Source organism: Mesoplodon bidens (genome assembly GCF_964165515.1).
Source record: "Mesoplodon bidens genome assembly, chromosome: 15".
NCBI lineage: Eukaryota > Metazoa > Chordata > Mammalia > Artiodactyla > Ziphiidae > Mesoplodon > Mesoplodon bidens.
Genome location: NC_138171.1, coordinates 6,688,267 through 6,705,151, shown reverse-complemented (window position 1 = coordinate 6,705,151; position 16,885 = coordinate 6,688,267). Strand labels below are relative to the sequence as shown.

Sequence of the window (16,885 nt, the reverse complement as noted above, 5' to 3'; positions counted from 1 at the left end):
CTCCGGAAGTGATGGAGACAACGGCCCGCCACGTTCGCGGCCGTTTTAGCGCCCGCGGTGCTCTCCGGATCCGACATTTGTCTGTGAGGCAGCAGTCCCTTGGCGTCAGGGTTGTCGCGTCGGAGATAAAGTCGGAGAAGGTGAACGAATCTCTAGAACACGCCCGTAAGATGGCGAGAAGGGCAGGAGCGAGTGGGGTCAATCGATAGCGCAGCGCTCGGCGCGGTGCCCTTTGTGCGTGCGCAGTGAAGGTGCGCCCGGAGCGATCGATCGGGCAGGATTCGCGTCTCCATTTTTCTAGGAGAGAGCGGGAGACCGAGAGAGCAGGACGAGCAGGTATGGGGGAGCCCGGGGTGCGTGGAATGGCGGGTGCGGTCGGCTAGCGCCTTTGGGGCACCACAGGAAGGACGCCGGCGAGGCGGGAAGAGTCAATAGTGAGCGGGGCGGCATGCGCCCTGAGTTGCCAGGCTGGGTCCGCGCTGTCCCTCCTCTTCCTCAAAGGCCTCTTACCCTCACTCCATTCTTCGCTGGCCTCTAGCTCGGGGTCATAGCGGAGCGTACGGTGAAGGGGGCGTTTGTGTTCTCTCCCTGGTCTTCCTTCCAACTACGGGTACAACCAGTCCTGGACTGGGTTCTTCCTGTCTTCGGGCCGCAGACCCTTCACCTGCAAATTGGGGACGGTAATTAGGCGCTTTCTAGCCCAGCGAACGGACGTTCTATGGGAGTGGAGAAGCAGGGCTCGTTCTCTCTTTTCCTATTTTAATCTCTTGGTAGCCCTATGATGCGCCTGGCACGAGTGAAGGATGGAATAATGGTTAAGCTCTGGGCTCTGGGGTGGGTAATCCTGGTGGCCACTTTAATCTTGGACGAGTTACGCAGCCACGTTTTACTTGCAGTATTTCCTAACCTCTTTGAGCCGGTTTCATCATCTCTGTTGTGTCCTAGTGTTGTCTACACAAGCATGGATTTATATATATTTGCTTAATACCCATCAGTAGAGCACAGTAAGAGCTCAGGCAGGCTCTGGGTTAGGATCCAGGCTCCGCCATTTACAAGCTGTTGGATCCTGGGTGAGTTAACCTTCCTGTGCCTCTCCGGTTGCCCACCTCTAAAATGGGATAAGCTGAAGATTGAATGAGGTAATGCATATTAGTTGCTTACACCATGTGTGTTATATGCGGAATGTCTAATGAATTTTAGCTAGTTTATCATTAAGTTTTTAAGGAGCAGTACACGCAACAATTAGAGCAACACCATCTCTGGAGTCAAACCGCCTGCGTTCTAATGCTGGTTCCTCCAGGCACTAGTTCTGAGACCTTGGGCAAGTTATTTCCCCTCCTCACCTGTAAACAAGATTACTGGACCTCCTTTATAGGATGTTGTTGAGGATTGAGATGAAACATGGTAAACACTTAGGAAACATTGGCTATTCTTATCATCAGTAGCCTCAGTAATTCTCCAGAGGGCCTTGGGTAGTTAAAAACACTGTACCCCGCCCCTTTCCTACAGCACCTCCCACTTTCAGAATCACCCCTGTGAAGTGGTGTTAACTGCCCACTCCCCGCCCTTCTTTCTTATATTCTCTCTCTCCTGTGCTCTGCCTTCCAGTTTTCTTCCGTGCCACAGCTACCTGTCTGCCTGTGACTTTTATTCTTTATTGCTGTTCCCCAGCTCCTGCAGCCTTCCGATACCTGTACAGATCTACACGTGTACAGACGTTGATTTTTATAATCAGATTATCTAATCATGTCAACCAGTTGGAGTTCTTTTTTTTTGGCATAAACTGGAAACCATCTGTAATTTTCTCTTTTGCTTTCTGAGCCTGAGAGAGAACTTAAACACTTGTAAATCAATCTAAATGCACAGTCCTTCCAATTTTTCCATTTTTTATAGTTATTTTGGCCATATCCTATTTGCCAATATTTTATTCAACAATGCTTTCCAAAGTATTCTGTAATTAAATTATGTAATGTAACAAGCTCGGTTGCCTTGAAACATGTTTTAAGAATGACCATAACTGACATTAGTAAACATAACAGCTTAGCTGGTGGAAACAGTAGTGTTTGGACGTCCAGCAGTAGCAGCTGTTGTACCTATTGCAAACATTAGCCAGGGTTTCATTAACAGAAGAAATGGAAGATTCTGGGATAGCGGTAAAGAATAAAAATTGCAGGTGGGTAATTTAGCAGAGAAAAAATGTTCGTGAAGAGAGGTTCTACTGTAAATGTTGGCTAACATGATTTGAAACATTTCTGTGTGCTACTGTGCTCAATGCTCTACATGTATCATCTTGTTTAGCTTTCACTGACTTTAACAGCTGAGGACCCTGATCTCAGAGAAACATAGTTGCTGGCCAAAGATAATGCTGATAGAGCTGGGATTTAAGCCCTGGAAAGGCTGACCAGATTCCTTTGTTGCTTCTGTGGTTTACTAGTGCCTCTGCCCCTCATCATCACCTGTTTTCTCTCTTGCAGCTGGCAGGGAAATTATCTTCCTCTTCTCCAAGATGTACAGAACCAAAGTGGGCTTGAAGGATCGCCAGCAGCTCTACAAGCTGATCATTAGCCAGCTGCTCTATGACGGCTACATCAGCATTGCTAACGGCCTCATCAATGAAATCAAGCCTCAGTCTGTCTGTGCACCCTCGGAGCAGCTCCTGCACCTCATCAAACTAGGTAACTTGTGAACGCAAATTCATTGAGCCCATGACAAGGTTTCAGATGTTTTTCAAGATTACTGCCCTTTAGTTTTAGTGCCTAGTATGTGTCGAGCACAGTGCTAGGTACTGAAGGAGAAAGCAAGGTCCAGATTGTGAAGGCTTTGAGCAGATTCTGGCCTCAGGGTCTTTATGTGGATTATCTGGAGCTTTCTGCCGCTGTATTATTGACTTCAAGTCTCAGCTCAGATGTCGTCTCAGAGTCCTCGTCATTTCTTCTAAAATAACCCGAACATCTTCCCCGTACCTCCCCAAGGGCTCTAAAACAACAGTCCCATTTCCTTCATAACAGAATCACTGTCTGAAATTTTCTATATTGTTTTGCGTTTCCCACACAATCCATACCACCTGCCAAAAGACTGCAAGTTGTTTTGGTTTGGGTTTTGGTTTGGGTTTTATTATTTTGGCTGCGTCAGGTCTTAGTTGTGGCATGCAGGCTCTTTGTTGTGATGTGCAGGCTTCTCTCTAGTTGTGGCACGAGGGCTCTGTAGTTTGCAGCACGTGGGCTGTCTCATTGCGGCTTATGAGCTCAGTAGTTGTGGTGCCCGGGCTTAGTTGCCCCACGGCATGTGGGATCTTAGTTCTCCAACCAGGGATAGAACCCTCATCCCCTGCATTGGAAGGCGGATTCTTTACGACTGGACCACTGGGGAAGTCCCAGACTGCAAGTTTAATAAAGATATTGAACCTTGTCTTGTTCAACAGTGTATCCAGGTGCTTGCCTGTGTTGTAGCAAGCACTCAGTAAAATACAGAATTGCCAAATGTATTTATTCTCTTTGACTTGGCAGTGTAAACTGTTCGAATTTGCCTGAGGAAATAAAATGAATTCCACTGAAATGCCCAACAATATGGAATTGGTTGTACATGTTCTCATATTCATAAAGTTGGATCCAACAACATGATGTGGGTGAACGTTTATTACACTGGCCAGGTGTTTATTCCATATGAGTAAATGACCGAGTATGTCACACCACATTACATATCGTGATTTTATTTGTGTTTTAAGAAATGAAACAACTGTGTGCGTGGAGAAAGGTCCAGAAGAATTCATACCGCCATGTTAACAGTAATTAACTCTGGGTGATATAATACAAGGTTATGTTTGTTTTTTGTTTATCTGCATTTCTGATTTTTCCGATATTAATAAAAATTGTTTATGTGCTATGTCGTTATTTTTCAATTTCAAGTGCATTTCCTTGTGGAACTTCAGTTTGTTTAAACCTCAACATTCTTTCAAAGCTGTTTCATTAATGTTACTACTGTCAATATAGCTGTGACTTAATGAGCTTCAGAGCTGCTACTAACAGAGCTCAACACTAAAAATATTAAAATTTGGAATGGGGAAAAACGGACAATTTAGCTACAGAACTGCTGTTTTTCAGTTTCTGTAGTTGTGGTTAAAGTAGAAACTTTTGGAGGCAAGTATCTGGGAAGGTGACTTTACCTGTTGGAGCCTAGCCTGCCACACAACGCCTGTTGCCTTACAGCGTTGTCACTGTGTGTGCACCCAGGTCACAATACATAACTTGGTACAGTATTAAGTACCGTGCAGCTCCAAGAAAGAGTAAGTTGACATCAGCAAACACCTTTCCCAGTTTGGATCCAGAACTTTGTCCTGTCTTTTTAAAATAACGTTTTTTCATGCCCTTAATTTTTATTCCTTTCAGGAATGGAAAACGATGATACTGCAGTTCAGTATGCAATTGGTCGGTCAGATACAGTTGCCCCTGGCACAGGAATTGACCTGGAGTTTGATGCAGATGTCCAGACTATGTCCCCAGAGGCTTCAGAGTATGAAACATGCTATGTCACATCCCATAAAGGACCATGTCGTGTAGCTACCTATAGTAGAGATGGGCAGTTAATAGCTACTGGATCTGCTGACGCTTCCATAAAAATACTTGACACAGAAAGAATGTTGGCCAAAAGTGCCATGCCAATAGAGGTAAAAATCCTGGTAATGTACTTACCATTTGCCTTTTGTTGTTCATTCTTGGGAGAATGAGAGCATAGTTTAAACCAGTTTTAACTTAGCATGGCTGTAGGATGTATACTTTGAGCCAGACAGATTTTACACTTTGAGATTCTCTTCTCTTCTTGCTGGCCTAGGTCATGATGAATGAGACTGCACAGCAGAACATGGAAAACCACCCAGTGATTCGAACTCTTTACGACCACGTGGATGAAGTCACGTGTCTCGCTTTCCACCCAACGGAACAGATCCTTGCCTCTGGTTCAAGGGACTACACTCTTAAATTATTTGATTATTCCAAACCATCTGCAAAAAGAGCCTTCAAATACATTCAGGTTAGGAATGTTTGGAAAGGAGCTGTATGCATTTTTTTCCCTAAATACAATGAGCTGTTGTGTGGCTCTTCTCTTTTTAAAAGTCGTCTCGGTGGTCATCCTGTAAATAAAGAGGATGGCAGCCAGGACGCAGCGCCCGCTGCAAATGGCACGGCTCTCGTGCTATCACGCGCCCACTTCCTCTGGCCAGTGAGGATGGCTGCCGGTCACAGGTACAGCTCAGAATCCACATCACTCTTTAAAGGTTGCAGATTCCTGTTTAAAGAGAAAACACGACGAACTTCTCTAACTTAGGGGAATTTAAAAATTATTCAGTTGAAATTCTCAGGTGTTTGCTGGAAAAGCGACATTTGTTGCTCTGTTTTGAATCTGCAGTTCAGAAAGACTAATGTTTTAGTAGTGGCTTCCACCTCAATATTTGGAGCCCTGGGACAAATGAAAGAAACCATTCTTATAGTTTATTTTTATTCATTAATCGTATGTGAATCTGTCACAGATTGATAGTATTCCCTTCTGAGTTTACCCACTGTTTATGTGCAAATGATGAAGCGCACCTGTGATCTTTGGAATAATCTCACCAGTAGATAGTTTCGGAAATCTTTGTTCAGATGGTCCTTTTGTGTATTCCAGAGAGTTCTTTGTTCTTCTCTTACCTGTGTAATATCTAGTCACCGTTCTATGGATTCTTTGCATCAGCCCAATATTTTCCACATTTCCTCTGGGTTTAATTGTTCACCGCTTGGTCTCTTTCCCAACAGGAGGCTGAAATGTTACGCTCCATCTCTTTTCATCCTTCTGGAGACTTTATACTTGTTGGAACTCAGCATCCTACTCTTCGACTTTATGATATCAACACATTTCAGTGCTTTGTCTCTTGCAATCCTCAAGATCAACACACTGATGCCATATGTTCCGTTAATTACAACCCTAGTGCCAATATGTACGTGACGGGCAGCAAGGACGGCTGCATCAAGCTGTGGGACGGGGTTTCAAACCGCTGCATCACAACCTTTGAGAAAGCACATGACGGTGCTGAAGTGTGTTCCGCCATCTTTTCCAAAAATTCAAAATACATTCTGTCAAGTGGAAAAGACTCTGTAGCTAAACTTTGGGAAATATCAACAGGACGAACCCTGGTCAGATACACAGGTATGTGAGACGTTGATATTACTTCACGCTTCTGAGGCATTTTAGTTTGCAGAACTCTCTTTTAGATCCTCGAACTAGATCCACACAATACATCTGTGTGAATCAAACAAGAGGCAGAGCCGGCAATGGAACCCCCCTTTCTTCACTTTGCCCTTCTCAATAGGTTAACAGCTCAAATTGGGTCTGATTCCATGCAAGGAACACTTGAGAATTAGGTGGTCCGTTTGCAGACCCATGGCCTGCCCACTTCCCACAAAAACATGAAAGCAGTCCAGAGAAGAGACTCAGTAAGCGAGAGGAAGGATCTGGGCTCATGCCTGAGAGAGGAGAAGGAGCCCCAAAAGAGACCCCAAGTGTTCTGAACCTAGATATAAAGTGGGCCCTTCAGACAGAAACACAAAATTGTTAGTCTGATAGTCTAATTCACGTCGGTCTCTAATTGTAACAGTTGTGCCTGTGAGCTCTTTTTATGAGATCTGTTTCAATTTATCCTATCACTAGTAGTCAGTGTTTGTCTAATTATTTGATAGTAAGTATTAAAATATTGTGTTTCATTCTTCTGTTCCTTGTAGCAGCAAAGGCTGTTTGGTAGAAAACTTCAGCTAGTTTCCTCTGTTGTGAGATGTTTGTGTCATACACTGAAATTGCCATGACCAGAACTTTAAAACTCACAAGAAAACAGCACTATTGTAAGGGACTGCTGGGATGTTAATAAGTGAAGAAAATTGAAGAGTTGGTGACATCTGAACCACTAGGGTGCAGCATAACCTACCATAGATTTATCTCATTGTAACCAGAGTTTGCTTCCTGCCATCTCTGGCTTCTGGTGTAAATGATACGTTTAGCTAGCAAGTCTTGGGAAGAGTCATTTTTGTTTTATGGATGTTTGGGATGTTTTATGGTTATATGTGGCTGATTGGTTTGTTTTTCTGGAGAATTGGGATTTGATTTTAAAGTGAGATTATAATGAATTTATATGCAGATTCCCTCTTTTTCTAATTCACAGTTTAAGACCCCTTCATGTCAGCACTTGTGGATCTGCTTTTCCAGTTTTAATCTTTAGCAGAATTCAGAGGGCTCTTGTAATAATGAAGGAAAAGGGAAAACTATCAAGTAAACATTAGAAATTTTTATGTTAAAAATTTTAAACGCTCTAAACGAAATTAAATGCTGGCTAGGGAAAAAAAAATTCATAGCATAGGTAATAAACATAGGTCAGACACTGCTCAGTGAACCCAAGAAAAGATGACCAGCTTCACTATAAACCTAAGAAATGAATGTGGAAGTATCTTTTTGCTCATCAGATTTCAGGAATTGGAAAGATTGGTATTATACAGTATTGATAAACGTTCCAGGAAATCACATGTTGTTAGGAGTGTGGTTGGTAAGATATTTCTGAAGGGCAGCTTGATGTCATATTATCAAAATGTTAAATATACATTTTTTTGACTTGCTATATCCACTGTTAGAAATTTAACCTAAAAAGATTCTTGGGAAGCATGCACGTGCACACAGAAAAAGATACTCATCCCAGCATTATCTGGAGTAGTAGAAAGTTAGATAGAATATAAATGTCCAGAAGAAGCACTGAGTAAGTTGTTACATGGCCTTTCACAGCATGCAGCCTTTAAAAATAAACACTCATAGTAATGTTTGTTGAACACTTATACTGCAGAGCTGAATGGGCATTACACCTCATTTTAATCCCTGCAACATCTTGTGGGCAGGTGCTGTAATTATCCCTGCAGAGCAGAGGAGACAGTTAAGGCCCAGGGATGTTAAGTCATTTGTTCAAAGTCACATCGCTAATAAGTACTGAGTCCAGATCCAGCACCAAAGTGTTTTTTTTTTTTTTTTTTTTTTTTTGCGGTACGCAGGCCTCTCACTGTTGTGGCCTCTCCCATTACGGAGCACAGGCTCCGGACGCACAGGCTCAGCGGCCATGGCTCACGGGCCCAGCCGCTCCGCGGCATGTGGGATCTTCCCGGACCGGGGCACGAACCCGCGTCCCCTGCATCAGCAGGCGGACTCTCAACCACTGCGCCACCAGGGAAGCCCAGTGTGTATTTTTATCCGTTAAGCTATATTCCCTCTTTGTAGGTCTCCACCACAAACTGTTGAATAAAAACTGTATGCCGTGTGCCCTGATTTATAAAAATTACAAACGAGTATACAACGCACGTAGATATTTGGAAAAGATATTCATCAAAATGTTGACTCTGTAAAATTATCAGGCAGATTTTTTTTAATAGTTCATATAATACTTGAAACATAAAATAGGCTTTTTTTAATTCATGGTCAAAAAAAAAAAGCATAGAGTTTCCTCTTGGAGAGTGGCTGTTCATCCATCCCAGTGATTATAGTCCTAGGAATTTAGTCCTAAAGAAATAACGTGTTCCGCACAAAGAATGTTTGTCACAATATTACAGTTGGATACAAACTAACTGCCTAGCAGGAAAAGAATCATTACCTAATGGTGCTTCCAAACAATGGGATACTTTGCAGCCAGTAAAAACACAACGTATCCAACATGAAGTTAGATAATGTGGCACCACTTTGGTATTTTTTAAGGTGTTTTTATGCCTAAAAATACATCAGAACATTAACAGAGTTGCATTAGGTGGTGGGCCCAAAGGTGATTTTCTTCTTCATACTTTTTTTAGAGTTACCAAAATTGCACAATAAATGTATATTACTTCAGCAATTTTAAAATGCAGTTTTTACGTCAACAGAGCTAATAACAAAAGTAGAACAGTCTGGGCTCTAAGATGTGAACTGGAAAGCTAGCCCTGGCGCCCAGTCCTTAACCTCTCGGTCACTGCACAGGTGCTGGCTTGAGCGGACGACAGGTGCACCGGACGCAGGCCGTTTTCAACCACACGGAGGACTACGTGCTGCTGCCTGACGAGAGGACCATCAGCCTCTGCTGCTGGGACTCGAGGACGGCCGAGCGCCGGAACCTGCTCTCGCTGGGCCACAACAATATCGTGCGCTGTATCGTGCACTCGCCCACCAACCCCGGCTTCATGACCTGCAGCGACGACTTCAGGGCGCGGTTTTGGTACCGGAGGTCAACCACGGACTAGAGCCGCCGGCGTTAAACAGGGTTCTTGTCTCGAGGACTCTGCCCCTCCTTGCCCGTGTGTCCCGTCATCAGCCTCAGTAGTAAGTCATTGTACCATCTTCGGCAGCCGCACTGCCACCTCTGCGTCCTTCTGGGATTTGTATGAAAGAATTTTTTTTACCTTGATGGAGAATCATGGTGGAAAAAGTTGGAAACACAGATCTGTACGGTTGTTCTGCAGTCACTGATTATTGCAGTGTGATTTTCATCAGTTTTGTAAATACAGGACTTGCTATTTCCCTTGATCATTTGAAGAAGGATAGAGTATTCAAGTGCTTTCTAGATCTCAAGTGGATCTGTCATGAGGAATGTTCATCTGGATATTTTGTCAACTTTTGTGCCTGTTCTACATTCCCTTTGTACATTTCCTTTCAAAATACATTTTGGCAGATACGGGGGCATATGGCTCTGAGAATCAAGAGTTTTATGCCATATTACAACCATGTTAGAAAATCGATAGTATCAATTCTATCCTAAAGTGACATCATTCTGATAATAAAGTTCAGATCTGTGACGTTACTGTTAACACATTTTTCACTTCATTGAAACTAATGGCCAGCTTTTCCTGAAGATTTATAGAAGGTATATCTCCCATCACACGTCCCACATTATCCTTTCACAACCTAAAATGCTTGTCCTCAGTAAATGTGTTTCTGATGAGATTACTACCATTTGATAGGAAACATTGAAAACACATCCAGTGTAAAATCAAAATTAGGTGAGCCCGCTGAGCCCGAGGTGTTGCTCGCAGGTGTTGCTCATCTTCAGGAATGATTACTATCGATTGACTTCGTTCTTATGTAATTTTAAATCTTATTTTTCAGTTCCCTTCAGCATGAGCTGTAACTACTCATCGTGGATACACCCAGCAGCTGCACTCTCAGAAGTTGTTTTTTTTTTTTTTTTTTTTTGCAATTAACAAACTAATCAGGTTTTCTGGTTCTTGAAACTTTTTAGGCAGTGACAGTGGTTCTCTGGATTCAACTCTAGCTAGGTCAGAGAGCCCTGAGCTCCCCTTACAGAGAGAAACTTTGGTTTATCATTATCTCCCAATACAAATACCTCATGGTCTGGGTAGGAGTACCTAGAAATACAGTCTGGGATCATTTGATAAAGATATGAAATAAAAGTAATCGTCTTATGTTACAGGAATTTTATAGTCTTCTGAAGTTTACTGTATAAAAATTCTGCTTTAGGGCCTCCCTGGTGGCGCAGTGGTTGAGAGTCCGCCTGCCGATGCAGGGGATACGGGTTCGTGCCCCGGTCTGGGAGGATCCCATATGCCGCGGAGCGGCTGGGCCCGTGAGCCATGGCCTCTGGGCCTGCGCGTCCGGAGCCTGTGCTCCGCAACGGGAGAGGCCACAACAGTGAGAGGCCCGCATACCGCAAAAAGAAAAAAAAAAAAAAAAAAAAAAAAAAAAAAAAATTCTGCTTTAGACTTCATCCTTAAGGATCATTTTAACTCTTTGGTTTATAAAACCATTTTCAGCATTCTTAACGTGTTAAGTCACAGGTTTTAGTTCAGATTTCCAAAGAGCTATATTTTTTGGTCCGTAGTGAGTTTAAATTTATTTTGTGTTCTCATTCTGTGGTATTTGAGCTTGGCCATCTGTGGGTGCTCTTCTTGTACGACCGAAAGAAACCTATTGAATAGAAACAAGGATAACCAATTCTACCCCAAAATTACCAACCAAAACTACCCACGTTTTCCAACTTTCAGCCTATGAAACTATAAAGCAAAGGTTCAACTTTTCTGCTTATTCTCTCTGGCACACGCACTGGGATGACCACACTGCACGCCTGATACAAGTTCCATTGGACCTTTTTAACTGTTCATGAATTTAAATGATACTGCCTACTTTTTCCAGCTTTTGGAATAGTCTCAGCAATAGATCTGTAGTTTCAGGACTTCTGTTTACAAGATCAAGATGCTTTTGTGTGTTTCCAAAATAGACTTCTTTTAAAAAATTTTTTCTTTTAAAAATCACATTAATGTTTGAAACTGGTGTAAATGCCAGGGATATTACATGGACTTGGTTTCATCACATCATTAATTGTACCACTTAATTTTACCACATAACACCCTGACATTCAGATGGTGAGTAATATCCAGTTAAGATAAGAACTCATAACATCTATGTTATTTTTTAAAGACATGTGATTTCTAAAATAAACTTTTTGTATATAATGATAATTTAAAGCTAGTGTTTGTTTGTTTGGTTTTGGAGCTTGCCTTGAATGTTTCTGTATTTGAACGTAAGTTCTCGAACAGCAGTTGTGACTTTGGACTGACACTTTTCACACTGTTTCTTTAGTGCTTTGTTCTAGAAGCCAGATTTTCGTAGCTTAATCACCTTTAGCTGCGTATCTTTCCTCTTCTATGAATGTACAATTTTTAGTATAATCTATTTCTTTAGATCGTTCAGAGAAATCTGGCTTTTGCCTTAAGCTTTGGTTTCTCTTAGGAAAGGAGATGTTGGGGGCATCTAAGTCTCAGGCAAGTCATTTCCAGGCGATAGCTTCCTTTTCTGTGATTGAAGAACTTTATCAAAATCATCCCCAACATGCACTTCAATCACTGAACCTCCTTTTTTAAAAACATGATATAAACAGAATTGGGGGAGGGGAATAACATTTACTTCTTGCAGGACACTTCTACTGAAAAAAAACAGCAGGCCAGACAGAACCCTTTCAGTACGAACCTGGATAGAATTTGTTTTTAATCACTAAGTAGATAGCTGAGCTAGCAAGAAAGTGAGGGGGTTTCTGAGGCAGACCCCACACAAAGCACAAATCCAGAGGATTAACAGTGACAGAGCTGCCGGTTGCACCAAGGACATTTGTCAGTCCCTTGTAGCCTAAAGATTTCTGGGCTCTGAGTCTTCACGGGGTTAGGAACTTTGATCAAGACCCAGAAAGAAAACCCAGAGTCCAAAAGGTGGCCCCTCAGCAAAAGGGTGAACTGGACAAAATCCCCACCTCAGAGAAAGAGGAATGCCGCCCAACACTACTGGCTCAGGTTTGCAGGGAAGGGTCGAGTGTTGGCACAGGGGAGGGTCTTCGAGAATCCCATCCACAAGCAAGGTTGAACCAGTCCACACTACCTATGTGGTTTGGAGAAAAGCAAGCTGAGAATTTCAAGCAACTCCAGCTGATAGTGGCCATGAGTGCCAGACAGGCCAGCACCAGTTCTTTATGGATGAGCACATCTTATCACCAGGCCTCAATTCCTTCTCCCAGAGAAAGCGCTAAGAATCACGTGTTCACAAGTGAACATAGGAAACAGCCACTGTGATGAGAATCAGAAACGAGTCAGACTTAGTGGAATTAGCAGATGCACAATATATATGTAGAATATGTTTGAAGAACTAAAACAGAATAACTAAAATGGGGCCCGGGATCAAGAGACGTCAAAAGTAACCAAGTGGGTTTGAACAACAAAAACTATAAAACATTCAACACGTCCATAGCTTTCGTACCTCATGTTTTTGCCCTTTTTCTAGAGCCTTTGCCTTTGCCTTGCTACTCCCTTAGTGGGTGTTTTCATCTATGAAGCCTCTTTCCCAGTCATTTTCTGGCCAATTTACTCTTCTCTTCCTGGCTTCTCACCTGCAATGACTACTGGCCTGTGGTGTCATTTTCTGCCCCGGATTTTCTTGATCTTCCTGTCTGCATTCAGCCTTTTCCTCCAGCTTTACACCCCCTCTCCACCTGCAGTGTTTCCTTTGCATCCGTTTTTTCAAGTCTTGCTCTTACTCTTTTTCCCTCTCAACCTTGGGATCAAAATTCAGGCTCTTAAGCTCAGTTCTCACTAATAATAAGTAGCTGTAGAATCGCAGTCCTCCCTGTATTATCCCTATACTAGGGTATTTAGATGAATTTGTTGGCAATTTATGAAATCCTACTTTGACCAAAGGAGCTGGGTTTTCTGTTTTTTGTTTTTTTGCGGTACTAGGGCCTCTCACTGTTGTGGCCTCTCCCGTTGTGGAGCACAGGCTCCGGACGCGCAGGCTCAGCGGCCATGGCTCACTGGCCCAGCCGCTCCGCGGCATGTGGGATCTTCCCGGACCGGGGCACGAACCCGTGTCTCCTGCATCGGCAGGCGGACTCTCAACCACTGTGCCACCAGGGAAGCCCAAAGGAGCTGTTTTGAGTTATGTTCATGAAGTTAAAATCTGCCAGATAATCAGGTGATTTTAAAGCAGCAGAGTCTGAAATGTCCTGCCAGGCCTGTAAGTCTCTGGACATTATGAGTGGTGGTTGGCTGGACTTGAATAAGTCAGGTATTGAGCTACCACTCATGGAGCTGAATGGCTGAAAGTCCACACGAAAACAGTATAAAAGCATATAAAGAGCAGTACACAAAAGCCATCTGCCTTCTTGTACATTTATTTATTTACTTATTTTTAATTTATTTATTTGGCAGTGCCGGCTCTTAGTTGAGGCAAGCGGGATCTTTAGTTGTGGCACATGGGATCTAGTTTCCTGACCAGGTATCAAACCCGGGACCCCTGCATTGGGAGCATGGCGTCTTAGCCACTGGACCACCAGGGAAGTCCCTGCCTTCTTGCACATTGATTGGGAGCTGTGGAGGTGATCTGACTCCCTAGGTTCTGAAAAGAAAATCAATTCAAAATTCTGTTCTCTGGAATTCCCTGGCACTCCAGTAGTTAAGACAGAACTCTGCGTTTTCACTGCCGAGGGCCTAGGTTCAATCCCTGTTTGGGGAACTAAGATCCTGCATGATGCTCAGCCAAAAAAAAAAAAAAAAATACTATTCTCAGTGGTATCTTAGTTAAGAGAGGAGGGGTGGGAATTACCTTATTAGAAGCTCTCTCACTTGGTTCTTTTGAATTCTAACTGTTTCAAACTTCTGCCTGCAGTATATTGTGAAAACCACCCAATTTTCTAGAATGATCAACTCTCACAATATTTGTGCACGTAAGAGACTGATTTGCCTTAAGATGTAAATATGAATGGATTGCAGCAAAATGTCTACAGGCTTTCATTCAGAAAAATCTTAGCAGGGTCAAATAGGAGTCTGAGAACTCAAGCCCCTTGTTCACAAAATACTACACTAAATATCTATGTAGGGGTGAGTATTTAATTTCAAGGCCAAATCCTATTACTTTTGTGTCTTGGATTTTGGTTCTGATTGTTTTTCCTTAAAAAGGCATGCAGGGACTTACCTGGTGGCACAGTGGTCAAGAATCCGCCTGCCAATGCAGGGGACACGGGTTCGATCCCTGGTCTGGGAAGATCCCACATGCTGCAGAGCAACTAAGCCCGTGCGCCACACTATTAAGCCTGTGCCACAATTACTGAAGCCCGCGTGCCTAGAGCCCGTGCTGCAAAACAAAGGCACCGCAATGAGAAGCCCTCGCACCGCACTAGAGAAAGCCCATGCACAGCAACGAAGACCCAACACATATGAATTTATTTATTCATAAATAAATAAATGAAATAAATTTTTAAATAAGACATGCAAATTATAGCATTCTAATCTGTTTAGGGACCTTTGAAGTCAGCCCTTCAGTATAGGGAAGAATTACTGTCTGGAGTTCGAGAAGGTGATAGGAACCGTCTAAACTTGAATTGGTGTGAAATCTGTCTGTTGTCTTTTTTTGTTCATCACTGTGTGACCTTAAGTGAGTATATCCATCCTTTCTTTTTACTTTTTTTCAAATATATACGAAAGTCAATAATACAGTAGAAACAATGGTTGCCAGGGGCGGGGGCAGAGGAGACCAAGGAATGACAGCTGATGGGTACGGGCTTTCTCACTGGGGTGACGAAAACATTCTGGAATTAGTGGTGATGGTTGCACAACTCTGAATATACTAAAAAACACTGAATTGTACTTTTGTGGTATGTGAATTATATCTTAATAAAGCTGTTATTTTTTTAATTCAATATCAGCAGTACAGTACAATGAATCCCCATGGACTCATCACTCGGACTCCCCAGTTTTCAACTCATGCCCAGTATTGTCCTACCTATACCTCTATCTGCTTTCCCCTTGAATTATTTTGAATTTTCAAATTTTATCTGTAAATATTTCAGTATATATCTCTGAGAGATAAGGACTTTTTAAAATGCAATCATAACATTTTTCCGTCTCAATATATATGTGGAAACATGGAATCTTGGTTTAATAAATTCCCACTCTGGAAACATGAACCTCAGCCTTAGCTGGACAGTGCTTGCCTCTTCCTCATCTGAGGTGCTACATGGCCCATGGCCACTGACACAGAGGAGCTGCTGGAGCCAGAAGAAAAAGCAGGAGGGAAGAGGTGCGCCCAAGAGAAACACCCAGATTCACATTTATCAACATGGAAATCACCTGCTATTTTGCAGCGGCCTTTGCCTCACAGATATCACCTGTTACATGCATTGCAGTGGTACTACTTTAATGAGTTGTCTCAGCTGTAAAGACTAACAGGATAAACTACTTCTGTTAGCTCAGGCTCTATACTGCTCTGCCCCTGCTTCTCGTACCTTGCCTTCCTCGTGAAGCCTTCCCTAAATTACTCCCCCACTCTCCCATCTCTGTCCTCCTCTCTATGGATCTCCACCTTGAACTTGTTGCCAAGTCAGTTTGTGACCCTTCTGTGCAATCACTGTTCCCTCCCTGTTATCTGCTCCCATCAACAGCACGTCAATTAATTGGCACTGCAAGTTAACTTCCAACACTGGTAACGATTTAAAATATAGGTCGTGGGGACTTCCTTAGTGGTCAGGTGGCTAAGACTCTACACTCCCAAAGCAGGGGGCCCAGGTTCAATCCCTGGTCAGGGACCTAGATCCCACATGCCACAACTAAGAGTTCGCATGCTGCAACTAGAAGATCCTGCATGCTGCAACTAAGACCTGACAGAGCTAAATAAATCTTTTTAAAAATAAATAAATAAAATGAAATATAGATTGTCTCAGCCAGAAATCAGTCAGCTATTTCCACCTGTAACTCCTTCCTGGTGCTCAGACTTGTAGGGGCTACATGTGGGACAGCCAGCAGACAAGACAGTAAGTGCTGTAATCACAGGAGAGAGACAGCCCACTGGAGGTGGAAGCTGAGCCCCGCTGGGAAGGATGGGTACTAGTTTGTTTATGTGAAATAAAAGTGTGAACATGCCTAGCAAGGAATCTGCTCTCAGGTAGGTCCTCTCTGGATGTTTAGTCTGAACTTAAGGAAAGTGGAAAGACTTAGCAAGTCGTCCTGAACTGTGTGAATTAGTGTGGCATCAAGTGGGTGGGTCGGTGAGATTTGAGAGATAATGTATTGATAAGTGCTCAGCATAGCTCTGCTGCAGAGCCAGCACTCAAAGACCAGGGGGTGAGTATGGGGGTCAGAGGAGGGGGAAGTGGAAGGGTGCACCTGACGGGGCAAGATGTGGGATGAGGTCCCTTGGGCACGCCCCCCCCCCCACCACTGGACTCGTTTTCTCCGGCTGTTGCAGGGTAAGTTTTAGGGGGCAAGAAGGAAGAAACACTGACCGCTATCACAAATTTGTCCTGGCGGCGTCTAATCAGAGAAATATGCTTGGTCTGTCCAGGGGGAGTTGTTCCACCACGTTCAAGGGATGAGAA

General features: G+C 43.2%; 1 protein-coding gene across 1 annotated transcript; it reads left to right on the top strand.

The window, feature by feature from the left end:
* The first annotated feature begins 21 nt into the window (after window positions 1-21).
* Window positions 22-10,208, top strand: CSTF1 (cleavage stimulation factor subunit 1). Its single transcript, XM_081255467.1, has 6 exons — window positions 22-336; window positions 2,475-2,675; window positions 4,386-4,663; window positions 4,828-5,025; window positions 5,784-6,174; window positions 9,001-10,208. Exons 2-6 carry the CDS (start codon window positions 2,507-2,509, stop codon window positions 9,258-9,260), a joined length of 1,296 nt encoding a protein of 431 aa, XP_081111593.1. The 5' UTR covers window positions 22-336; window positions 2,475-2,506; the 3' UTR covers window positions 9,261-10,208.
* Window positions 10,209-16,885: the final 6,677 nt, after the last annotated feature.

Coding starts and splice junctions, on each gene's coding strand:
- CSTF1 (XM_081255467.1), top strand. CDS start 2,507: ATGTACAGAACCAAAGTGGGCTTGAAGGATCGCCAGCAGCTCTACAAG. Junction 2,676..4,385: donor CCTGCACCTCATCAAACTAG/GTAACTTGTGAA, acceptor TATTCCTTTCAG/GAATGGAAAACGATGATACT. Junction 6,175..9,000: donor AACCCTGGTCAGATACACAG/GTATGTGAGACG, acceptor GTCACTGCACAG/GTGCTGGCTTGAGCGGACGA.